The 22,431-nt window shown below is 49.2% G+C and overlaps 1 protein-coding gene across 1 annotated transcript in view; it reads left to right on the top strand.

Moving 5' to 3' along the window:
- Window positions 1-22,431, top strand: part of LOC121709129 (mediator of RNA polymerase II transcription subunit 13-like) — a 66,338-nt gene that overhangs the window by 27,111 nt on the left and 16,796 nt on the right. Inside the window, 11 exon segments of the mRNA XM_042092261.1 lie at window positions 630-775; window positions 7,595-7,792; window positions 8,028-8,222; window positions 8,504-8,666; window positions 9,837-9,947; window positions 12,331-13,170; window positions 16,924-17,146; window positions 19,088-19,118; window positions 19,691-19,812; window positions 20,917-21,007; window positions 21,963-22,174. Of these exon segments, the coding sequence (XP_041948195.1) occupies window positions 630-775; window positions 7,595-7,792; window positions 8,028-8,222; window positions 8,504-8,666; window positions 9,837-9,947; window positions 12,331-13,170; window positions 16,924-17,146; window positions 19,088-19,118; window positions 19,691-19,812; window positions 20,917-21,007; window positions 21,963-22,174 (2,332 nt within the window).

The raw sequence follows: 22,431 nt of genomic DNA, 5'->3' as shown, positions 1-22,431 counted from the left end.
TTTCTTTCTCTTTCCCTTGTATTCTTTTTCTTGACACTCTTGTCAGTGCACAACTGTGATTGCTTGCTTTGGGCTACCGGCTGTTCACAAACCCCTGTTCCGTTCCTCGGCATTCACTCTGTGCCGTGTTTTAAATGTACTCTGTCAACGCTGAATTCACACCAGCATATTTATATTACGTTGCAGGGTGTTGATGATGTATTTTCTTTAGCGCTGGTTTTGTGTTGTGTGTGTGTGTGTGAGCCATATGTGTGTGCGGACAGCAGGAAGCTGAGAGGGAATGTGTGAAAGGCCACATAAGGTGTGTGTGTGTGTGTGTGTGTGTGTGGAGGCAGCATGGGAACCAGATGTCCCTCTGCTCTTGCCCCCGGGGGCAGTGGCAGAGGACACTGTTTACGTTACTCCTGTCCTCATTCCCCTCTCACACACACACTGCTGTCGTAGTCGTCTGGTGGAATGTCACGCTGTCTTCTTTTACGTCAGTGTTTTTGTGCGTGCACCGCACTGGAAGGGAGGAGCACTGGCTGTTTTTGATTAGGGTCTGCATTGATTGGCCTCTTTGGGTGTTTTTGTGAGACAAATTGAAAACGAGTCTCTCATTCTCTCTGTCTCTGTCTTTCCCTCCGTAGTGAGCACCTCTCGTGTGCCTTCAGCTTCTTCCTGCACGGCGACAGCAACGTGTGCACCAGTGTGGAGATCAACCAGCACCAGCCCGTCTACCACCTCAGCGAGGAGCACCTCACCCTGGCCCAGCAGGCCAGCACCCCCTTCCAAGGTACTGCTGACCCCCCCCCACGCGGCGCGCTGCGTCCCTCTCCAGTACGCCTGCCTGCCTTGACTCCTCACTGCGGCCAGTCTTGCTCGTGACATCTTATCAGTGTCATCAGCAGTAGTCCATCATGCAGGGGTCCCAGTCACCTGCAAACTACTGGACATCCAGTTGTCTTTTTAAATGAAATGTTTTTAATCAAAACATGTGCACACTAGAAAATACTTCCACGTGCATGCATGTACTGCTAATACTATATGCAGTCAAAAGGCAGTGAGGGATTGGTCAGAGTGTTTATTTAGATTGTTGCCTGCCTCAGCTCTGTTGGCTCCTCTTGACGTCAGTCTCCAGTAGGCCGGGATTAGTGCTGGAGATATTGTTTACAAATTTTATAATCACACGTTTGCATATGTCTGAGGCGGGTGGATGTAATAAGTGTGCCATGTTTAAATGAATAATCCAGATTTTTGTGCAACCTAATCTCCATCTGCTCTGTGGCAAACAAATGGCAGATTATCCCAGACAATAATTTCATTTCGTCTTCACTCGGAACTGAACAGAAAACTAGTTTGCACCAAAACACTTTTGTAATGGAAGGCAATTAGTAAGACTACAGCGCCATAAATAAACATTTTAAAAATCGGGAAGTGCTTTTGTAGAACAGACTGTCTGTAAAGCCCTGAATTGTTTATTCAGAATTATGCATTAATTAAAAGCCAAAGCCAAGTAATTCCTTCCGTCTGAATTGGAGCTATTTTTTTTTTCTCCAGAGGAAGTTATATGAGGCCACCCGTTACCAATGAGTTGGTTGTGGATACATTTTTTTTAAACACTGAATCACAGAAGTACAAAACCACACTGTGAGCCAGAATAGCGATTCAAATAAGTTGAAATGAATCATCAGTACTACTTTGGCTTTGAAACGATGTTCAGCCACTTTGATGACTTATACTGTTTACATGAGGTAGTTTGAATTTGAAACAGTCATGCTGCTTCATATTTAAAGTGTCATTGTACATCCTGTTTATGTATTAACTTCCATTACTTGGGATTTTTTGTGATGTTATTACTTATTGCGCTTTTAAGGTGGTTTCTAAATAACTTTACAGTTAATTGTGCTCTCCTATGTTCAACATCAACACATGCTACTCATACAGGAGATGGAGATGTGGTGGGGAAAAAAACTCCAGATTGTTTATGTAGACAACAAAATGAGACACTCAGATGCACTTGGTTACGGGGTGCTTAAAAAGTCCCTTTTATCTCTGATGGTGGGTGTGGGAACCGCAGCTGGCATTGCTCTGTTTGTATTCTTGTTGGTCTCGCTGCATTATGGTATGTCAGAGTGGAGGTGCAACCCCACCCATGTGTGCTGCTTCATGCTTTAACCAATTGAGAGAAAAAAAGCTTAGAGAAACATGTCTAAGCCGGTGTCAGTATGACTACAATGAAAGTGTTCTTTTGCAGATGCAAGTCTTCTATGTAAGTGTAAAAACCTGTATTGTGGAGAAGGACAGATGCACTCATGCCTTTGAAACACGGGTGCTGTAGGGTTCTCTTTGTAGGTGTGTCTTGAATGTCTGAACAGGGGGGGGATGCATTATGCATGCTGGCGGCCCTATAAAGTAGGGATTGTTTATGGTAGTGTTTGTTTCTCATTTACAGAGCCAGGACTGTGTACAAACACTTTGTTACACTTTGAGAACAAACACTGAGTGAGGAGCAATTTGCTGATCCTGAAATGGATCAATTGAATCTGATTTGATTCACCAGTTTGAATCTGGGAATGAACACTCAGGTCAAGAACTCACTCTTATTCACCAGGGTGGTTCCTTGTTAAAATAATTTTAGTATAGTAGTAGTATAGTAATTGCAAAAAACAAAACAAATTGTTGTGAAAAGTGGATATGTAACCCACGATCATAGTAGTATTATTTTATGCACTGCCTCCTATGTGAATATGTGAGACATATGTAGAACACAAGAGATTTCTGCAGCTTTAAAAAAAAAAGAAAAAAGATTTCAGTTCTGACAACCTGGGGCAACAGCATTGAACCCGGAGTGAAAAGACAAACTCTTTAGAGGTGTCAGTAGGCAGGCCAGAGTCGGCCCCAGAGGCACTGGAGCACTGGGCCTGGAGCTTCGACATCCGCAAGCTGAAAAAGCAAAAGTCAAATAAATGTGGCTGAACTCGGGGTGCAGCCGGGTAAAATGAAAAGACCTACGGGGCACGGAGTCATAGCCTTGGAATTCCATCACTGTTTTAAGAAGAAAGACAGAGAGAGTGAGTGTAGGTCCATTTCAGCATTTTCACAGCTTTATTCACTACCCCCCCTCCCCAAATGAAATTTACAAGCTGTTGGGTATTGTAGCACTTTTCCTTGCAGTATGATGCAAATGTCATGACACCACCACCACATTGTTTCTGTCTCCGGACTCCATCCGAAAGCTCAAAGCTCAAACAAAACAAAGCAGTCTAAACAAGTCAGTCAAAATAGCTGCTTTGTGTTTATAAACGGAAATTAAGCAAATCTGTATCTAACTGGCATTCACAGCCAGTACTTGTGCCGTGACAAAAGTGTTATCAACACCTGCATCAATTGGAGAGGACAGTCTGGCATCTGGAGACGTAGCCTAGAGCTTACCTAATGCATCAGCGAGAAAGCCATGGGATTTAAAGAGAGGGTTTTTTTCAGGCCAAGGGATTTCAGAAAAAGCCACTGCTTTTCACTTAACCCACCTCAATAATAAGTATGATGAGAGCGAGGGTGGTGGTGGTGGTGGTGGGGGGAGGGTCGTGAGTTCCGCCTTTTCCTCGTCTCTCTTCTCCCCTCCCCCACTTCTCCCTCAACTAATTTCCTTTCCTCCATCTCAGACATAGTTTTTTTTTTTTTTTCTTCTCCTCTCTCCATCTCTCCTCTGAACATCTCTCATTCTCCCCCGCTCCCCCCATCCCTCTCTCTCCCCCCATCCCTCTCTCTCCCCCCATCCCTCTCTCTCCCTCTCTCCCCCCATCCCTCTCTCTCCCCCCATCCCTCTCTCTCCCTCTCTCCCCCCATCCCTCTCTCTCTCTCTCTCCCTCTCCTCCCCATCCCTCTCTCTCCCTCTCCTCCCCATCCCTCTCTCTCCCTCTCCCCACCCCATTAGTTGTATTCGGTGGTGGTGGTGGTGGTGTTCGTGGTGGCCTGAAAGGTGTGTGTGTATTTAGTAGGGCTGAGAAGCAGCATGGCAGTCGGGTTGTAAGAGCAACGCCTCGACAACAAAGCGGGGCAGAACAAAGAAGGAAGATCAGGGCAGAGTCTGCCCCGCTGCAGCCAGAGAGCGAACGAGAGCGAGCGCGTGAGGGAGAGGGAGAGAGCCAGAGAGGAGAGGGTGAGCGAGCGCGTGAGGGAGAGAGCCAGAGAGGAGGAGAGGGTGAGCGAGCGAGAGAGAGCGCGTGAGGGAGAGGGAGAGAGCCAGAGAGAAGGAGAGGGTGAGCGAGCGAGAGTGAGCCCCAGGAACAGGATGTGTTCATTACACACGGCACAATCCCTCAAGTCCTCCTGTTACCTTCAGTCCACAATCACCATCTTTAGTAGCCTTTCTCTTTCTCTCTGTTTCTCTCTGTCTCTCTCTCTATCTATCTTTCTCTTTTTCGCTCGCTTTCTGCTGGCTCCATCTCTTGCTATCCCTTTCAGAGTAGAGGAACTATCTTTTCCCGCCTTTTTTATTGTGTCTCTTAAAGCGATTGGACACTCTGGCCTCTCACTCCCCCGCCGTTATATCAATGCGTGCGAGCTCGCTCCGGCCATTCTCAAGCAGCGGCTGGTGAAAGGCCACATGCTGTTGCGATCGGGGGGTTAATGAGCTCTGGCCCCTCTGAGCGAACTGGCCTCAATTGCGTCGGCCATTAATACATTCATCTGGGCTTCGACCCTCTGCATCTTCACAGCCCTGCTGTCTTCCCCTCCGTCCTGCCCCCACTTCCTGTGGTGTTCGCAGCGGAGGAGGTGTCTGACCCGCCCATTTGCATCGTAATTAATAAAAAAGAAACTGAATGAAATAGCTCTGTGCTCAGGCTGGTACATTTCTAAAAGATTTGGTCTGTATTTCGGTTTCCGTTCTGCAGATGCAGTTTTGAAGAGTGATGATGACATTTTTGCTGAAGCACCTTGTTTGATTGGCTGGGATTGTTTATGGTAGTGTTTGTTTCTCATTTACAGAGCCAGGACTGTGTACAAACACTCTGTTACACTTTGAGAACAAACACTGAGTGAGGAGCAATTTGCTGAATTTTACAAAACGTCTCTGGGATTACAGTCGGAGAATATGTATAGCCCAACCATTGAAATGGATCAATTGAATTTACCCTCTCCCTTTCTAGATTTTGTGGATTGTAGAAAGTGTTGTAGATCAGGAAATTGGACGCTCCCCTCTGCCCAACAAATTTTCCGTGCAAGGTCTTGTGTCTACCACCAGCCCAGATCGAGACGAGCGTCTAGTTTCCCCGGCGGTGTTTACGAGTCCCCTCTCTCTCTTACTCTGACAGGCCCCTTTTAGTGCTCAGCAAAGCGACAGACCGTTTCCAGGATATGACCTCATAAAGCAGCGCAGTGCGAACGTAATGAACTTGCAGCTCATTTAACTGATCTTAGCATATTTGACATGTCTTCAGGGTGCTGGGGTTAAGGAGATGAAGATGGAGATATGGGGGGGGGGGGGTGAAAAGACTGATAGAAGACAACTGAGACTGTCCTGTCTGGATGAGATCTCTCGCAGGCTTGCTTTTTATGAGCAAATGAGAGCACATTAAACATGCCTAGCCCCTCATTCCCCCTCCTCCCTCCTGCCAAAGGAAAAAAGATGGCTTCTGAAATGCAATAAAGGCAGGCAAGGAGGGGCAGGCGTCTGGCCTGTGGAAGAACCCTGTGTTCTGCCGAGATGCAAATGATGACCTTACATCTGTCACACTTGCACAAGGGACCCGCTTGTTTACCGTCAATAGTGTGAATTTTTTATTTCTTTTTTTGACCGAGCCAGAGCGGGCACATACTGATGAGACGCGAGGCTGCCAGGACCGGCCGCAGGAGGGAGGGCGGGAGGGGGGGGGGGCGGGGGGGGCGACTCAGGGATTCGGGACACGGTGTCTTGTGTAATCACCAGCTTGTCAAATATTAAAATGCTCTTCCAGTGCTGCCATGAGTTCTGGGCTGAGCTGCCCCAGTCCTCCCTCCTCCTCCTCCTCCTCCTCCTCCTCCTCCTCCTCCTCCTCCTCCTCACACACACACGAAACACTGTCACAGACACACACAGTCAGTCAATCAGTCAGTGAAATCCTGCCATTGCATGTTGATTGTGCAAACACACTTGGAAGAAAAGCCAGGCATGCTTTACCCATTGGCATGTAATTCAAAAATGGGAGGGCTGTGTATGCGTGCACTTTAGGCTAAAGGTTAAGCTTCTTTAACGCCTATAAGCTGAACATTCTGTCGAACTGCCCCCACCATCACCACCCCCACCCCTCTCAACACCAGTGCAGAGGAATGCTCCCAGCAACGGGCCTCCTTTCTTCTTCTCTCTCTCTCTCGCTCGCTCTCTCTCTCTCTCTCATCTCTCCCTTTCTCTGCTGGACACACATATGGATTTCTGTCTGAAGGACACGTATGGAGCATGCTAATGGAACCTCATGGGAAAGGATGGATGGATTTCTCTCCTCTCTTCCTCCCAACCTTCCTCCCTCTCTCTCTCCCTCCCTCTGTCTCTGTATCTCTCTCTCTCTTTCTCTCTTTTTTTCTGTCTTTCTCTCGCTCAGGGAAGTGCAATTTTGACCAGGCCCCCGCTGATCAATACCCAGGCATAAGAATGGTCAGGAGGGGGGGAGAGCAGAGGACAGGGACTTGAGGGATGTGAAGCAGGGAGAGAAAAACCTAGAGATGCAGTGGACAAGGGGAGGAGGGCTGGACTAATGGCGTCGTTCAACCCCCCCCCAGCCCCCCCCCCCCCCCCCCCCCACTACACGCACACACTCACTCGCACACTCACACGCACACACATGCACACACACACTCACACACATTCACACTCGCACACATCTGTACACTCACATAAACACCCACATACACACCCACATACACACACCTGCACTAATTTCCTCAGTTTTAGGCTTTGTTTTAATTCCCAGGTGTAATTTGGTGACAAACCAAAAAGCTAATTTTAAACATCCGCAATGATTTTTGCTAGTGGCCATGTAGTTGCAGCACCATTGTATTTAATACAGCAGAATCAAACAATTCGGATCAACAGTTTGGTCATAAGTGACCTAAAATAGGATGGGAGATCCAGTTGAACCAGGATGCCCTCCAGGAGACGCCCATTCCCACACCGCTCAGAAGCCACGGTCTCCGCTCCTGTGTGGGGGCTCAGTGAGACGGCTCCGTTTATGGGCTGTTTTGTGTGTTTATGGGCTTTGAATGGGCACTTCTGGCCAGTGATCAAGGCCCGAATGGCTTTCAAAAGGGCCGCTCTCCCTCTGTGGGTTTGCGGTGTGTGCGGAAAGACGCTCGCTTGTAACTTTTGTGGGGGGAAAAAAAACCCCTCTGAGGCGAAGGGCTTTTCGCTGTGGCCTCGTCTAACCGCGCGCCGGTGGTGGAACCATGGCTACTTCTGCGAGACGTGAGGTGACCCCTGGTGATGGTGGATAGAAGGAGACAGCATTTTTGTCCTGCTTAGACTGACACTGAACTGCTATTATGTTGTGTAGGACACTGCATTCGGCAAGTTCTCTCCTTCTGTTCTGTGTGGTACACTCACGCTTAATTTTTCTTTCTTGCCCCCCCCCCCTTTCAGTGATTCTCAGTCCATTTGGACTGAATGGGACGCTGACGGGACAGTCCTTCAAGCTCTCGGACCCGCCCACCCAGAAGCTCATCGAGGAATGGAACCAGTTCTATCCCATCAGCCCCAGCGCCAAGGAGAACGCCGAAGACAAGACGGAGGACGCAGACTGGGAGGACGACTCCCTGGCTGCGGTCGAGGTCCTCGTCGGTAAGACTTGTGTTTGTCTGTCGTGTCGCACACTGAAACAGCCCACAAATCAGCGTTAGTCACTTTGCAGTGACCAAGTGTTATTTGAGGCACCCTATGTGTTTGCATAGCTTCGCTGAAATAAGAATGAGAGTTTGACTAATGATTTGGTTAATTTAATTAATCATTTATTTCAATGATTAAAATAGCTTAATTATTCCGCCACTAATGAAACTAATTAACCTGGTTTGAGCAGGTGGTGTTCGGATGGTGTACCCTGCGTGTTTGGTGCTGGTGCCCCAGTCGGACATCCCCATCGTGGTCCCGGTGGGGGCCTCCCATGGCTCGGCCGTTTATTCGGGTGGCCACCAAGTGCCTGTGTCCCAGCGTGACCCTGCCATCTCGTCGGTCACCCTCACCCCGCCCACATCACCTGAGGAGGCTCAGACAGGTAGGAGGAGCTTAAAGCTCATCTGAGAAGTATACTGGGTATGGGTTGAAAATGGGCACCCAAGTGCTGTGTAATTTGGTGCACATACCAAATTACATTTTCAGAGTGAAATTGAAATGTCTCTTCAATGAAAAATGATTCTATCTAAAGATCACTTGTTTTAGCTATCTCTTTGCTTGTTGGGAAAGCTTGTTGCTGGTAATGCTTGTTGGGAAAGCTGATTGGTTCACTGCCCTCCTTCTCTCCATCCCTTTCTCTCTCGCCCCTCTTGTCCTCTCCAGTGGACTCTCAGTCGGCTCAGAAGTGGATGAAGCTGTCTTCTGTGATGGACGGCTTCAGCACGGACACCACCAGTCACCACGGCGGCAAGATCCCTCGACGCATGGCCGGCCAAGTGGTGGAGCGCGTCTGGCAGGAGTGCAACCTCAACCGCACGCAGAACAAGTAAGGCCCCGCCGCACAGCACACGGCAGCCCACAGCAGGCGGGTCCGCTGAAGCGATCATAGAGCGATGAGCGATTTATGCCTCTGGGTAGCGTTGAATCTTTGCAGAGCCTACGCCACTGTGAGGCTGAGCGGTTTTACTTTTGCGCTGGTGCATCTGCGGAGCTTTGTAGTTCAACTTCAAAAACTTTTGTTGGAGAAAAAAACCAAGTACCAAGCTCCAAAGGTGGCCATGTTAGATACTGTGTAATCTGATAATTGTTGTAACCGAAAATCACCTGAGGCAATATGAAGGGATGTCTACCCGCCAACTATCAAACATTGGTGTACGTCAGCAAGCCATTTCCCAGCAAAGGAAACAGCTTGCTGGATAAACACCTGTTGTGGTTTGGCGTCACCTTAATATGAAGTTACATTTTTTGAACGGTGCGCATCAGTCGTAGGGTATGTTACTCTGCTATGTCCCTGTGGCATAGATTAGGCACAGAAGCCTAAATCAGCCTCAACATGCACAGTGTTTAGCGTTCTATTTAATATGCACCAGAGCTAGTCTGTCAGGCATGATCAGTCAAGCCCAGAATTCTTTATTTGGTACGACGTTGTAGGTACACTGAATTCACCTGCAGCATACTTGAGGAGCCGTATAGTCTGACACGCTTAAGTGACCCCTCTGACGGCATGATGTATATGTGGTCAGTCATGCTCGACTGGGTCTAGACTATGTGCCATAGCCAGGCTCAGATTTGCCTAGTTTCATCTGGTTTGTTCTTGGGCACAGATGTGTTTCAACCTGACACAGGCTAAGAGAGTCTCACACACTCATACACATGGCGAGTCCACCAGGAGGAACATATACCTGCTATATACAATTCATTCAAACCTTTATTTTCCTTCTCGGGTGTACACCTGAGGGCAGCCCTCATTTTCAATGTAGCCGAGAGACCCCTTGAATCAGCATTCTTGATGAATTATAACACAAAAATGATGCAGCAGGAATTCATAGCATGTACTGGGGTATCAGCAAAATAGTGATGACTGACAGCTTTTGAGAAACGTGATTTTTTTTTTATTTATTTTTTTTTATTTTTTTTTTTTGTAGTTGTTTATCGATTGATTCCTAGAAATGGTCTCTGCTTTGTTGTAACCCTCGTTTCATCTTCCTCTCACCAGACGGAAATTCTCAGTGACGACCAACGGTACCAGCGAGGCGGACGTCCCGGAGAAGGTCGGCGCGTGGGACTTTGTGGAGGCCACGCACAGGTCCACCTGCCTATGTTCCAGGTACGAAACCCATCAGATTATGACCAGTTTCACCCAGCTATTGTGTAAATAAAACCACTGAACTACTCAAAGTTGCTCACCCAGGCACTGCATAGTTGTTTGGAAGTAGGTTCTAGGACATTGGCAGGCAGTGATGACCATCTCCTGTTTGGAGGAGATGGACAGTACAGGAGGAATAGGTAGCTTTCACACATTGCAGTTCAATTGCCGCACTGGTGTAAAAAAAGATGAAAATTAACCTGGAGTAACAATGCAGTCCATGTTTTTAGCCCATCTTATTTTCCCATTGGAGTTGCATTGCGTGTCATAATTGCGAGTTCCAAAGGTTCCACTGACCATGTTATGTCCAGCTGCTTGGTGTTGTGCTGCATTGCGTGGCTCAGGATGCTGCTGGTAGTTGGGGAGCCGGGGTGTATTTATTTTATGTGTTGTGGGACTGCAGCTCCGTCGACGCCCCCTGGGGGCTCAGGAGCTCCCTCGCATCTCTGGCGGCGGGCCGCCAGGCAGAAAGCCTCGAGTCAGCGTCTCGCTGTCCTCCAGAGGAAAAACACCCATCCCCCCCCCCCCCCCCCCCCAACAACACACACACTACACCACCACTACTGAAATAGACCCCTCTCTCCTCCTCACACATCCTCATATACTGTACACACACGCACAATGGAGATGCACTGCACCGTCAAGGAATTTTCAGAAAGCATGTCCTGCACCCCTCTGCTTTAAACGTCTGTTTATGTGTGGGCCATGTCCCATTTCTCCCCCCGTTGATTTGAAGGAGATGTTGAAGTGGCTGCGTTGCACAACAGAGGCTTGTCTCAGTCTGCCGCTGTCTGTTCTGGTCGCGCGAGCCCAGCCAGCGTTGCACCGGACGCGCCTCAGGCATTCACCGGCGCCGACTCGAGGCCACCCAGGGAAAATAGCCACGCGGGCACCAAATGAGATTCCTGGCCTCGCCCGAGTCACCGCCGCCGCCGGCGGCGCCGCCGCCGCCACCACCTCCGTGGCCACTGTTTGGCGAGGCGTAGAGCAAGTCTGAGTAAGAGTGCTGTCTGGTCAGCATTGGCCACTTCTTAGCCCCTTTCTGTAAGGGGAGAAAGGGAGAAATTGGAAGTGAAACTGTCTATGAGTTGCAGCTCTCACTCCAAAAGCAAAGAAAAGATGGAAAGAGAGAGAGAGAGAGGGAGGGAGGGAGGGAGAGAGGGAGGGAGGGTGGGGGGAAAGCGTGTAAAAAGACACGCAGGACTCAAGGTGAAGATGACCGATGGCTGGCTGTGAGGCTGGACATGAAAAACGCAGAGGGGGAAAAAAAGCAGGGCATCTGAAGATGGACACGAATGGCCTGCAGCAGTCTGATTGACGTCAGCCTCCTCCTCAGCAGAGTTGGAGGAACAGAGAGGCAGTCTTTCCTATGGCGCGATCTCAGCCACATTTATTATGGCTCTCTGCAGTCAAGTGCATTTTTTAAGCAAACTCGGATGTGCTTAGCATTTGATTCCTTCCCTGTTGTGTGTGCGTGTGTGTGTCAGTACTTGTTTATACACTGCAGTAGTCTGAAGTAGGGTTGCCCTATTGAGATGTTGCCAAGGGGAAGTCTAGCCAGGTCGTACTGCATAGGAGGGGACCCAGTGTCCAAAGGTGACATTGAAAAGGGATTTCCTCAGCAGAAATTCAGTGAAAGGTGTTTGGGTGTATGTATATAGACAGAGACTATTGTGTGTGTGCGTGTGCGTGTGTGTGTGTGTGTGTAGAGTACTTGACTTTGGTTTGTGCATCTTTGGATGTTCATAGCTCTAAGTATAGCACATAAAGTGTCTGTACTTTTAATATACAGTATGTATGTGCACATAATTAGGTGTATATATGACATGCTGGTTATGTGTTTGAGGAGCTCTGAAACAACTCTTTGGCTTGCGCACACGCGCACACACACACACACACACACACACACACACACACACACACACACACACACGCGCACGCGCACATACATACATACACAGACAGTTGTCTTGACCACAAGGCCTCTGTGGTTAGGTCGTGACATGTATGCCCCGTCTCAGGGTCTAAAAAAAGAGCTGCTCCCCTGACCCCAATACAACCCCCTTGAAGCAAACATCAACACCTCCTGTCTCCGAGCCCTCCCACGTTCACACTAACCCTCATGTTAGTCATCCTGTCCAGTCATATGTGTGGACAAAGGGCAGTGTGTTCACAAGTAATGGCATTACACTTTAGTACTTCTCTGTAGTAGATCATAAAAAACAGATATCAATCATTCTAAATCGGTGTACATTGGAACTTATTTCGATGTCATTCATTACCTTCTTTTTCTTGTAATTTACGTTCTGTGATTTATTTATTTTTTTCCTTTTCTTTTCTACAGACATAAAAATCTGAAGCAGCGAGCAGGCGTTCCCCCCGGGCAGCCACCCAGTGCAGGCCAGGCCCCCCAGCCGCCCACCAAGCACAAGACGGGCGAGAAGCCTGAGAAGGCGGAGAAGCAGCAGAAGCGCCCGCAGACGCCCTTTCACCACCGCAACTCCACCTGCGACGACGTGGCCCTGGAGCCGGACGCCTCGGGTCAGCGCCTGGCCCTCCGGGGCTCCGATGGCAGCACTAGCGCCGCCGCGGCGGCCGCCCGCTTCCCCGGTCTGCGGGCTGCCGAGGTGGGCTCCGTGTCCTCCAAGCCCCCCCAGCTGCACGGAGGAGCCACCGGAGGTGGCGGCGGCTCCGTGTCCTCGGGCCCCGGGGGCCCCTCGGAGATGGGCGGCTCGCCCCAGCCGCCCCCGCTGAGCCCGCACCCGTGCGGCGACCGCAGCGAGGAGGCGTCGTCCGACGCCCTTAAGAACCCCTCCACGCCGCACAGCCAGCACTTCTACCCGGCGCCCCCGTCCTCCGAGCCCTGCTTGCTGCCGCAGCAGAAGGGCGCCTCCGGTGGTGGAGGCGGCGGCGGCGGCGACGAGCCTCGACTGGAGCCGCCCTTCCACTCGGCCGCGGCGGCCGCCTACCCCGAGCCCCTGGGGCCCACCGTCTACGTGGGCGCCGCCGTCAGCATGGAGGAGGAGGTCGGAGGAGGGTCCGGCGGAGGAGGGAGCCACGCGCCGTGGCGCTTCTTTAACCTGCCGCGGAGGAAAAACGCCGAGTTCCCCACGCCGGCGCTGCCCGGCGACAAGCTGCGTGAGGAGGCCGCGCTGGGCCAGGACGGCATCGTGTCCGTCACTGAGTGAGTGGAGCCGATGAGATCTGATGTGTGTGTGTGTGTGTGTGTGTGGGGGGGGCGCTGGCCCTCCCTGCTGGAGGCTTTGTCGGGTCAGTGTGAGCATGGCGGTTGTTTACAGAGGGAGGGGAAAAAACAGAGGTGACCGTGTGGGATAGGCGCAGCTGCACACATACCCCCTCCCCTCCCATCCTATCCCCTCCCCAACCCAGCCCACTGAGAGAAACACATACACACACATACACACACCCTCAGCCACACACCCATGTCGAGTTGGTGCCCCTAATCCCCTGTACTCCAACCCCCCACAACTCTTTACATTCCTCTTGACCCTGCCAATGAGTCACCTCCCCACCCCAGCCACCCCCCAGCCCTTAACAGTTAGACACCCCCCCCACTGCACTTCATGTTCAAAATGTTCTAACCAGAGAGGGAGGAGGGGTGGGGATGGATACAGAATGTTTTTGAAAGAGCAGTGATGCACTCTCTCTCTCTCTCTCTCTCTCTCTCTCTCTCTCTCTCTCTCTCTCTCTCTCTCTCCCCCCTCCCTCTCTCTCGAAACCTGCTCCCACTCAGAATGTGTTCTCTCTCTCTGTCCAGTGTGTTGGTCTCATGCGCTACGTTAATCTGCTGCTATGCACTCTTTTGACATCATACAGCACTAATGTGCAGGGCCAGCACTGCTGCTCATAGAACAGGCTTATCGACCCCACACACACACACACACACACACACACACACACACACACACACACACACACACACACACACACAAAACAAAACCAAATACACCCTGCAAATATACAGTTGTTAGTAAACACACACTCCAACACTAGTATGTGCAACTACGTCTATAGAGTCAGGGTGCCTGAAGTGGACCTTGATCCCCACCAGTTCAGACTGTACTTTTGAGTGTTGTGGTATCAATGTGTAAGCTCCTGGACGGTCTGGTCTGAATACCATCTGTCTGAGCCACGGCTGACTGACAAGCTATACAAATCTATCTTTTATGGTCGCGCTTGCTGGCTGCATAGAAATAGAGTTCTTGGAATAGCTGCAAGCATCATACTTCCTCGTGGGATGCCCAGTAAGAGATTTCTAGAGATGCTATTCTATGCTATGAACAACAGATTATGGATATGGCCGTGTTTAAACACGGCAGCCTAATTTATTAAACTGCTGTACAGAGATCAGACCGATTTAATAAAAATGGGTCATTCAGTATCAAATCAGATAAGGTTGTTGCTGCACCGTGTTGCTGCACCAGATTTTGTTCAAACCTTGTTTTTTTTTTTTTTATCATGAATGGGTCCCAAAACCAATGCCTGTAAAATATTTGTGTCGGAACCCAATGTCTTCATATTTTTTGCAGCCCTTGATATTATTTCAGTTTGTCTACATAACGACTAGGTCCCCAAACACCAAATGCCTCATCTTCTTGCAAGTAATGTTTGGGCATTCGCGCCGGATGCTGCACAACGCAACATTCTATCTCCCGCCGGTTGCTGCGTAGCGCAGCATGCTTTTTATTTCATGTTTCTAGGTGCTACAGAGGCTTAGATATTACATTTTGGTAGACGTTGACAATTTTTTGTATTTTTTTTCAGAAAACCCTCAGGAAATAAGGTTATTTAGTCTAAAATGCCATAGGATTCTATAGGTGTTTTTAGCATTTCAGGAGTAAATGGGTTAATACCATGAAAGTAGTATTCCTAGCCTGACTAAACTTTGTAGGATGGAAGAAACTTCTTCTCAGTGTGACTTGACCATGCCCATTGGTTTGCATGCCCATTGGTTTTCTATAAGGCCCCAGATTCAGAACAAAGAGATATCGAGGGTCTTTTTCAGGCTGTAAAACTGTTTTTCTGATTTTACACAGAATGCCTCAGCTTTAGCATTTATTTCTATTCACCACTGCTTGTCATCCTCTTAGAATAACCACTGTTTAGTTGCCCTGCAAGCACTGCAAAGCATGCTTAAAACCAGCATCATAGCCAGCATGTACTGTATGCCCCTAGGGGATTGCTTAGCTTAGCCTGGCATTCGACTTGGGGTCGAACATGGAGTGTGAAATGTATAACCTTAGGTGTGCATGTTCTCCCAGGCCACCTTTTACAGCTGTTTTTTTTAATGCAGTTATGTAACCTACATGCACATTATGGTCTCCCCCATTGTTGTGGAGACGGTTGTCATGACTACATTTACTACGCACTCCAGCATAGTGTTATGTATATATGTTATATACACATATATGTTTGTGTTTTCAGCAAAAAGATGGGCGAATGTTTTTTTTTTTTTAATTATTCTCGAATCTCGACCACCCCCTTACTCTCTCCTCCCCTCACCTCCCCCACACACCCCCTCACCTCCCTCACACACCCCCTTACTCTCTCCTCCCCTCACCTCCCCCACACACCCCCTCACCTCCCTCACACACCCTCTTACTCTCTCCTCCCCTCACCTCCCCCACACACCCCCTCACCTCCCTCACACACCCTCTTACTCTCTCCTCCCCTCACCTCCCCCACACACCCTCTTACTCTCTCCTCCCCTCACACACCCCCTTACTCTCTCCTCCCCCACACACCCCCTTACTCTCTCCTCCCCTCACCTCCCCCACACACCCCCTCACCTCCCCCACACACCCCCTTACTCTCACCTCCCCCACACACCCCCTTACTCTCTCCTCCCCTCACCTCCCCCACACACCCTCTTACTCTCTCCTCCCCTCACCTCCCCCACACACCCCCTCACCTCCCCCACACACCCCCTCACCTCCCCCACACACCCCCTCACCTCCCCCACACACCTCCCTCACTCTCTCCTCCCCTCACCTCCCTCACACACCCCCTCTCTCCTCCCCTCACCTCCCTCACACACCCCCTTACTCTCTCCTCCCCTCACCTCCCTCACACACCCTCTTACTCTCTCCTCCCCTCACCTCCCCCACACACCCTCTTACTCTCTCCTCCCCCACACACCCCCTCACCTCCCTTACTCTCTCCTCCCCTCACCTCCCCCACACACCCTCTTACTCTCTCCTCCCCTCACCTCCCTCACACACACACCCTCTTACTCTTCTTGTCTCTCAAGGATGTTGCTCTCCTCTCCTCCGTGTTTGGTTTTATTTGTTATTATTTTGCTGACCTCCCTCCCCACCTCTCCTCTCCTCTCCTCTCCCCTCCCTCCCCTTCCCCTCGACTCCCCTCTGCCCTGCTCTGGTTTAATCCCCGGGGCAGTAAACACTGAGCGAGTAAAACTGAGATTAGTGACCAGTCAGCCCTTATCAGGATCCGAGCCCTCTGGTATTGTGTGTGTGTGTGTGTGTGAGCGGTCCGAGAGACAGGACATAAGCTTGAGTAGTCTGTCTCATCCTCTAGAGGAATTTGACACCATCTTCACTCCTGAGAAAACCCAAAAGCAAACCCAGACAACAGGCTATGGGCCTGTGATCACGCGCCTCTGCCAGTGGTGTCCTTTATTGCAACTCCCAGACTATTACTAGTGTTAATAACCGGTTATGCTCTTTGGGATGATGCCACTCGTTCAGACATATCAGCACATGGACCAGTTTCATTCGCACTGCAATTCTCATCATAGCCTTTTATCTGCAATTGATTGATCTGCCTGTTGAATCCTCTGCCAATGTAATGATGGATGATGTGGAACCTAATAGTCTATATTGAGCAGCTCTGCTGCTGCTGATGTGTCATCTCTATGAAACACCTGAGTTTTTAACTGTGCGTGTGTGTTCCTCAGGTTGATGGCCACGTCCAAGAGGCCTCTGAAGGTGTCGGAAGAGCGCGTGCAGATGTACGTCCAGCAGCGGAACAAGTACCTGTCGTCAGCCACCATCTCCGACGGCGACCTCGAGCCCGAAGTGGACCCGTACGCCTTCGAGGACGGCGACGTCAAGTTCTTCTTCTCCAACGAGCGCAAGGACAAGTCAGGGAGAGAACGCGAGCCGGGGAAAAAGCACAAGGTGGGCCTGACCCCCCTCACCTACACATTAAAGCCATTACCTTTTCTCTTGTACTCTTTCCCTCACTCCCTCGTTCTCTCTCACTCCCTTTCTCTCTCTCTCTCCCTCATTCTCTCATTCTCTTTCTTACTCTCTTGCTCTCTCTCTGTTCTCTGACTTCTCTCTCTCTCTCTATATATATATATATATTTTCCCCTTCTCTGTTTTTTCTCTTTTCTCTCTCCACTCTCGCTCCTTCCTCCACCCTCACTTGCCCACCTGTTCTCTCTCTCTCTCTCTCTCTCTTTTTCTCTCTCTCTCTCTTTCTCTCTCTCTCTTTTTCTCTCTCTCTCTATTTATCCAACTTTTTTCCTCTCAATCTTCAACCTTCAGACTCTATTCCTGGGCCTCTTATGAAAGCAGATAGAAAATCTCTCACAGAGGACGACTGATGGAGAGGCACACTGCTCTTTTTATAGCCGCTCATTCATTGCCTCGCTCGTCTGTACAAAAATATTAGCTGAATGCGAAGCGGCCGTGCGCTGCTATGTAGGTGTTCTACGCATTAATGGCATTCAGAGCCACTCTCAAGGTGGGCCCAATGAATGCTGTTGACCTAGATAATGGAACAGGACTTGCCTGTCCACAGAGAGGAAAGGGAATCATTGCTCAGAATACAGCAACACTGGGAATTGTTGCTCAGAGACTGCAAGGCTAAAAAGGGTTATGGCTCCCGTGTCAGTGTGTTTTCTTTTTTTTTATTTATAGCAGTTCACTGATCACTTCATTTAGACGCCGCAGACTCCTCTTTAATGAGGCCGCGGCACCTGTACTTGGAGTTCTCTCCAGCCGAGACAGACAGAAGGTGCGCGTGTCGGCCACCGCTGCTTCCGTTGTCCTCCGCAGTGCGGTCACAGGAGCCCCAGATTAGTGTTGTCCAGTGGCGCTGCTGGTCGAGTCTGTCAGCAACAGACAAAGAGGAATCTGGGCAGAACATAGAAAAAAAAACACCAATGGGGAGATAAACTAGAGGCCTCAAGAACAGGCACACAGCACATAAAGCTGCAGCAACAAGTGTAGTGAGTAATCCGGGTGGTCGTGTGTGCTTGTGCACCGTGCATAGGCAGTAAGCTAGCCTCATAATTAGCCACTGGACAGCAATCTACCCAACAAGGATGCATCTGTTTTGTTGTTGTTTTTTATCTTCCTCCCTGGGCTCCATCATTAATGCTTTTCTGTGCTTGCTGGTGTTTTGTCCTTCTTCTCCGCCGGCTGCTGGTTGTGACCGGGGCCTGTATGGACAAACAGATTAAAACCCTCTCATACTGATAATACCCTCAGGCGTAAGGAAATCAATGGCTGGAACATAGCATTCCCTCTCAGCACTGCTTTCTCCCTGTGTGTGTGTGTGTGTGTGTGTGTGTGTGTGTGTGTGTTGAGCGAGCGAGCGTACACACATCTGTACAGGCAGATCTACACACAGCAGCAGACCTATTAAGAGTATTTTTTTTGCCCGTGTTTATCTGATGGTCTCTAATTGTAGAAGCACTTCTACAAAAGCTGGAGTTTGTTTTCGTCTAGCTTGTTTTTAAGTGTATTGATAAACAAGGCAGGGGGATGCCTCCCTTTCAGTGCTCAAAGCAGCAAGGATGCTCAGCATCAAGAGTGCTGTTAGTTTGGTAGCAGTAGAGCCAGGCTGATGTACTCGGAAGGTTGAAACGGACTAAGTACTAGGGCTGTCTCCGCTGTTGTTATGCACTGGTTAATAAAGCAGTTGTAAGTTTGATGAGTAGAATGCAGTTATTTGCTGAAAAGGCTCATGCCATCATCCATTTCTTTGTGTTGGTGCATCACCACTCTTTTAGTCTTGGAAGTATTAGTGTGTGTGTGTGTGTGTGTGCGTGCGTCTGTGCGTGTGTGCGTGCGCGCAGACCATTAATCATATGATTTTCTTTCTTCCAGGGGGAAGATGGTGGATCTGGATCTTCAGACGGTGAGAACTTACTTTTTTGACATTCTCTTTCTTTTGGCCAAATTTGGGTCAGAGTTGGGAGGATCTGTACTGTCCCAGCAGCCTTTGCAAACGCCCCTTGCAGCATTATTTACCTCGCTCACCCCTTAGACTCCTGCAGATAAGGCGAAGCTCTACTGAGATGCAGAAGGGGTCAAAGGTGACCCTTCTCCATTGCCAAGTTAAAGTGTTGTGTACTTAATAAAAAGCTTTTTGCTTTTAAATGCTATTCTTTCTGGAAGAGGCCATGCAAGGTGATGTTTCGTTTTCGACAGCCAGAACTTGAAGGCTTCACAATGCTTGTTTTACAAGTTGGCCTTTTCATTTCTAAATACTTTAATGCCTCTGGGATAATCTTGCGCAGTGATCATAATCTGCTGGAAGGAAAGGAGTAGCGAGTCTGGAATTCAGAGAGGAAGTGAAAGCTTTTTGATTGGCTTAGGCACTTCACAAAAGCCTCTGCTGGTTGTCTTCTGTGAATATTTGTATAGCTGTGAGTGCTTTGTGTGTTAATGCCCCGTGTGTGTGTGTGTGTGTCTATGTCTGTCCTATAGACCCTCAGCGTACAACACCCCTCAGTCGCACCGCCCCAGCCAGCCTGATCCACGATAAAGACCTGGCCGTCTCCATGAACGACCTGGACAACCTCTTCAATTCGGACGAGGATGAGCTCACGGTCAGTGTCTCCATCCTCTCAGCGGTGCTTACACCCCCCCCCCCCCCAATCCCCCAAACCCACCCCACACATGCCGCTGCCAAACCACAATAAATAGCCCATTAGCTGTAGTGCTACCCAACAAGCCTCTGTGATATGTAGGTGTTAGTCCACGGTTTCATTCCCGACACAATGCAGTGACGACATCACAGATAAGTGGCAATCTGAATGGGACCAATGTACCAACAACAAGCTATACGAAATCCATCCTACTGTAAGGAAGAGACTATTTTTTTCTTTTTAATCCAGACACGATCAAATAGTCTATACCAGATGCCGTATAGGACATTCAAGATTCACTCATAGCTTTCTATTGAGTGGTGAAAATCCTCTATTATGCCAATTTTGCAAAACGCCCCTGTCAGTGAGACATATTTTGATCCGTTGCCCAGCCTTGAAAACCAAAAGACAACAATTTTATCATCAAAATTCTATAGCTGATGTTTTTAGTAAGGTCCCACCTTTGAAGGTTTTAGAATATCTTACTAGCATAGATTTTAAAAAACATATTTAAGTTTCTATAATACACAATGGCCATTAAATAGCCTTAGTTGCGGAAATGGCCTTAAATTAAACAAACAAACAAACAATGCAGTGGTGGCTACTGTTCCTGTTCCAGTCAGGTTCCCCGGGCCTTAGGTGCCCCAGTGAATGGGCATGTGCGTAAAGGCCTCCACTTGGCTGGGTGTGAGGGAGGTTTCAGTAGTGGCGGGCCAACCTCCGTACTGACCAGAGGGGGCTATACCAGGCCCAGCCAACACTGAGCAGAGAGCGTCCACTGTGAGGGCCCTTCTGATCCAGCTCCCATTTTAATCCCTCCAAATATCATTCACATAAAATGGCACGTCTTGGCAGCTCGCTTGTGGGAATTCCTTTTTTCTTTTTTTCTTTCCCGTTAACCCCCCCACGTCCCCCCCCCCTTCTTCTCTGCCCTTCTCAGAATTTCCGGTCATTTTTGGCTCTATCGGCAGCTCTTAAAGTATAATTAATTACTTTTCTGCAAATCCGCTTTATGGACGGGAGATTTCATTTGATGTGTGTGTATGTGAATGGTCGCTTCCGCAGCCCGGTGCCAGGCGAGGCGTCAACGGGACCGACGACAAGTTCGGCGCCAAGGAGCCCAAGCCGGCCACGCTGGACCCTGTGTCCTGCATCAGTAAGCCATCTCTTTCTCCGTCCCCCTCTCCGTTCTCATTCTATCTCTCAGTCTCTCTATCTCTTGTGTCTCTCTGTCACTCATTCTCTCTCTCTCACTCTGTTATTTTATCACTCAGCACAAGTCGTTTATGCCGGTGTTCATCAGGGAAAAGCGATTACACAGTACAATGGAAGCTCTTCTCCCTGTGCCCTTCTCAGCATCATTAATTACGTGAAAACAAACTTGGCGGCTTGGGAGGGACTCCTTAGTTAGGGACTCGCCGGTACATGGCAACCTTGTCCCCGCATAGCCCTCTCTCTCTCTCCCAGTCCTCCAGAAACGGGTCACCTCAAGCGAGTGGCCTGATGAGGGATGTATCGAAATGTGTTTGTTGCACATCTCGAACTTCTCGACTTTCACTCTTAAACAATTACACTAATGGAGTCATCTTATATGCATATACTGCTTAATGTATGTTGTTGCTGATCTGATTAGATTGGAGGGCTTTGCAAGTCATTATACAAAATTAACCTGGAGAGTCTGTACTTAAACACTGTGTGTGACTTGGTGCTGTGGTGGTAACTAGTAAATGCAAGTTCATAGGATAACCTCGGCCTCTCCCGTTTGCATACATGCAACATGATTTGTACATACGTCTGTTTGAGGGCACAGCAGAGTCATGAGAAGACATGAACAGATTTCATGTAAGGATGAGAAACGTCAAGGGTGAGGCCACAGTGTATGTCTAGGGACCGAAAAAGCAGGCAGGGATAAGGGGAGAACAGCGTCTGTGGTAGCAAGAAATAGGCAAATAAGTTAAGCACTCATACTGTTGCAGATTGTTTCAATAACAACTTAGGTTTATTGTGACTTTATAACTGACGCAGACTTCTCATACTCATTAGCTATTCTGATATCTCTCTCCCTCTCTCTCTCTCTCTCTCTCTCCCCCCTCCCTCCCTCCCTCCCTCAGGCTCTGCCGACCTGCACCAGATGTTCCCCACGCCACCTTCTCTGGAGCAGCACATCATGGGCTACTCCCCCATGAACATGGGCAGCAAGGACTACGGCAGCAACGACCCCGGGACCGGCATGACCTCGCTGGACGGGGCCGCCATGCTCGGGGGCCAGTTCAAGATGGAGGTGGAGGAGAGCTTCTGCAGCCCCAAGCCCTCGGAGATCAAGGTGACTCTTGACTACATCTCCCAGCATCCCCCCTTCTATCTAGTCAATCTGTCCAGAATTGTTTTGTTCTAAGTGTTATGCTTCCCATAGGAGGGAATAGCACATTAACCAAGGAAGGAATATAGTTGTCACTATAGCCAGTTGTTATTATAGCCATTATAATTAGCCTCATTGTAATATGGCCATTAGGAGTGATTTTAAGTGACATTGGATACAAGCATCTACTAGACAGATTTAGGCTTAAACTCGTTTGACCA

The sequence above is a fragment of the Alosa sapidissima genome, chromosome 5, assembly GCF_018492685.1.
Source record: "Alosa sapidissima isolate fAloSap1 chromosome 5, fAloSap1.pri, whole genome shotgun sequence".
NCBI classification, from domain to species: Eukaryota; Metazoa; Chordata; class Actinopteri; order Clupeiformes; family Clupeidae; genus Alosa; species Alosa sapidissima.
This window is presented reverse-complemented; position numbering and strand designations above follow the sequence as displayed.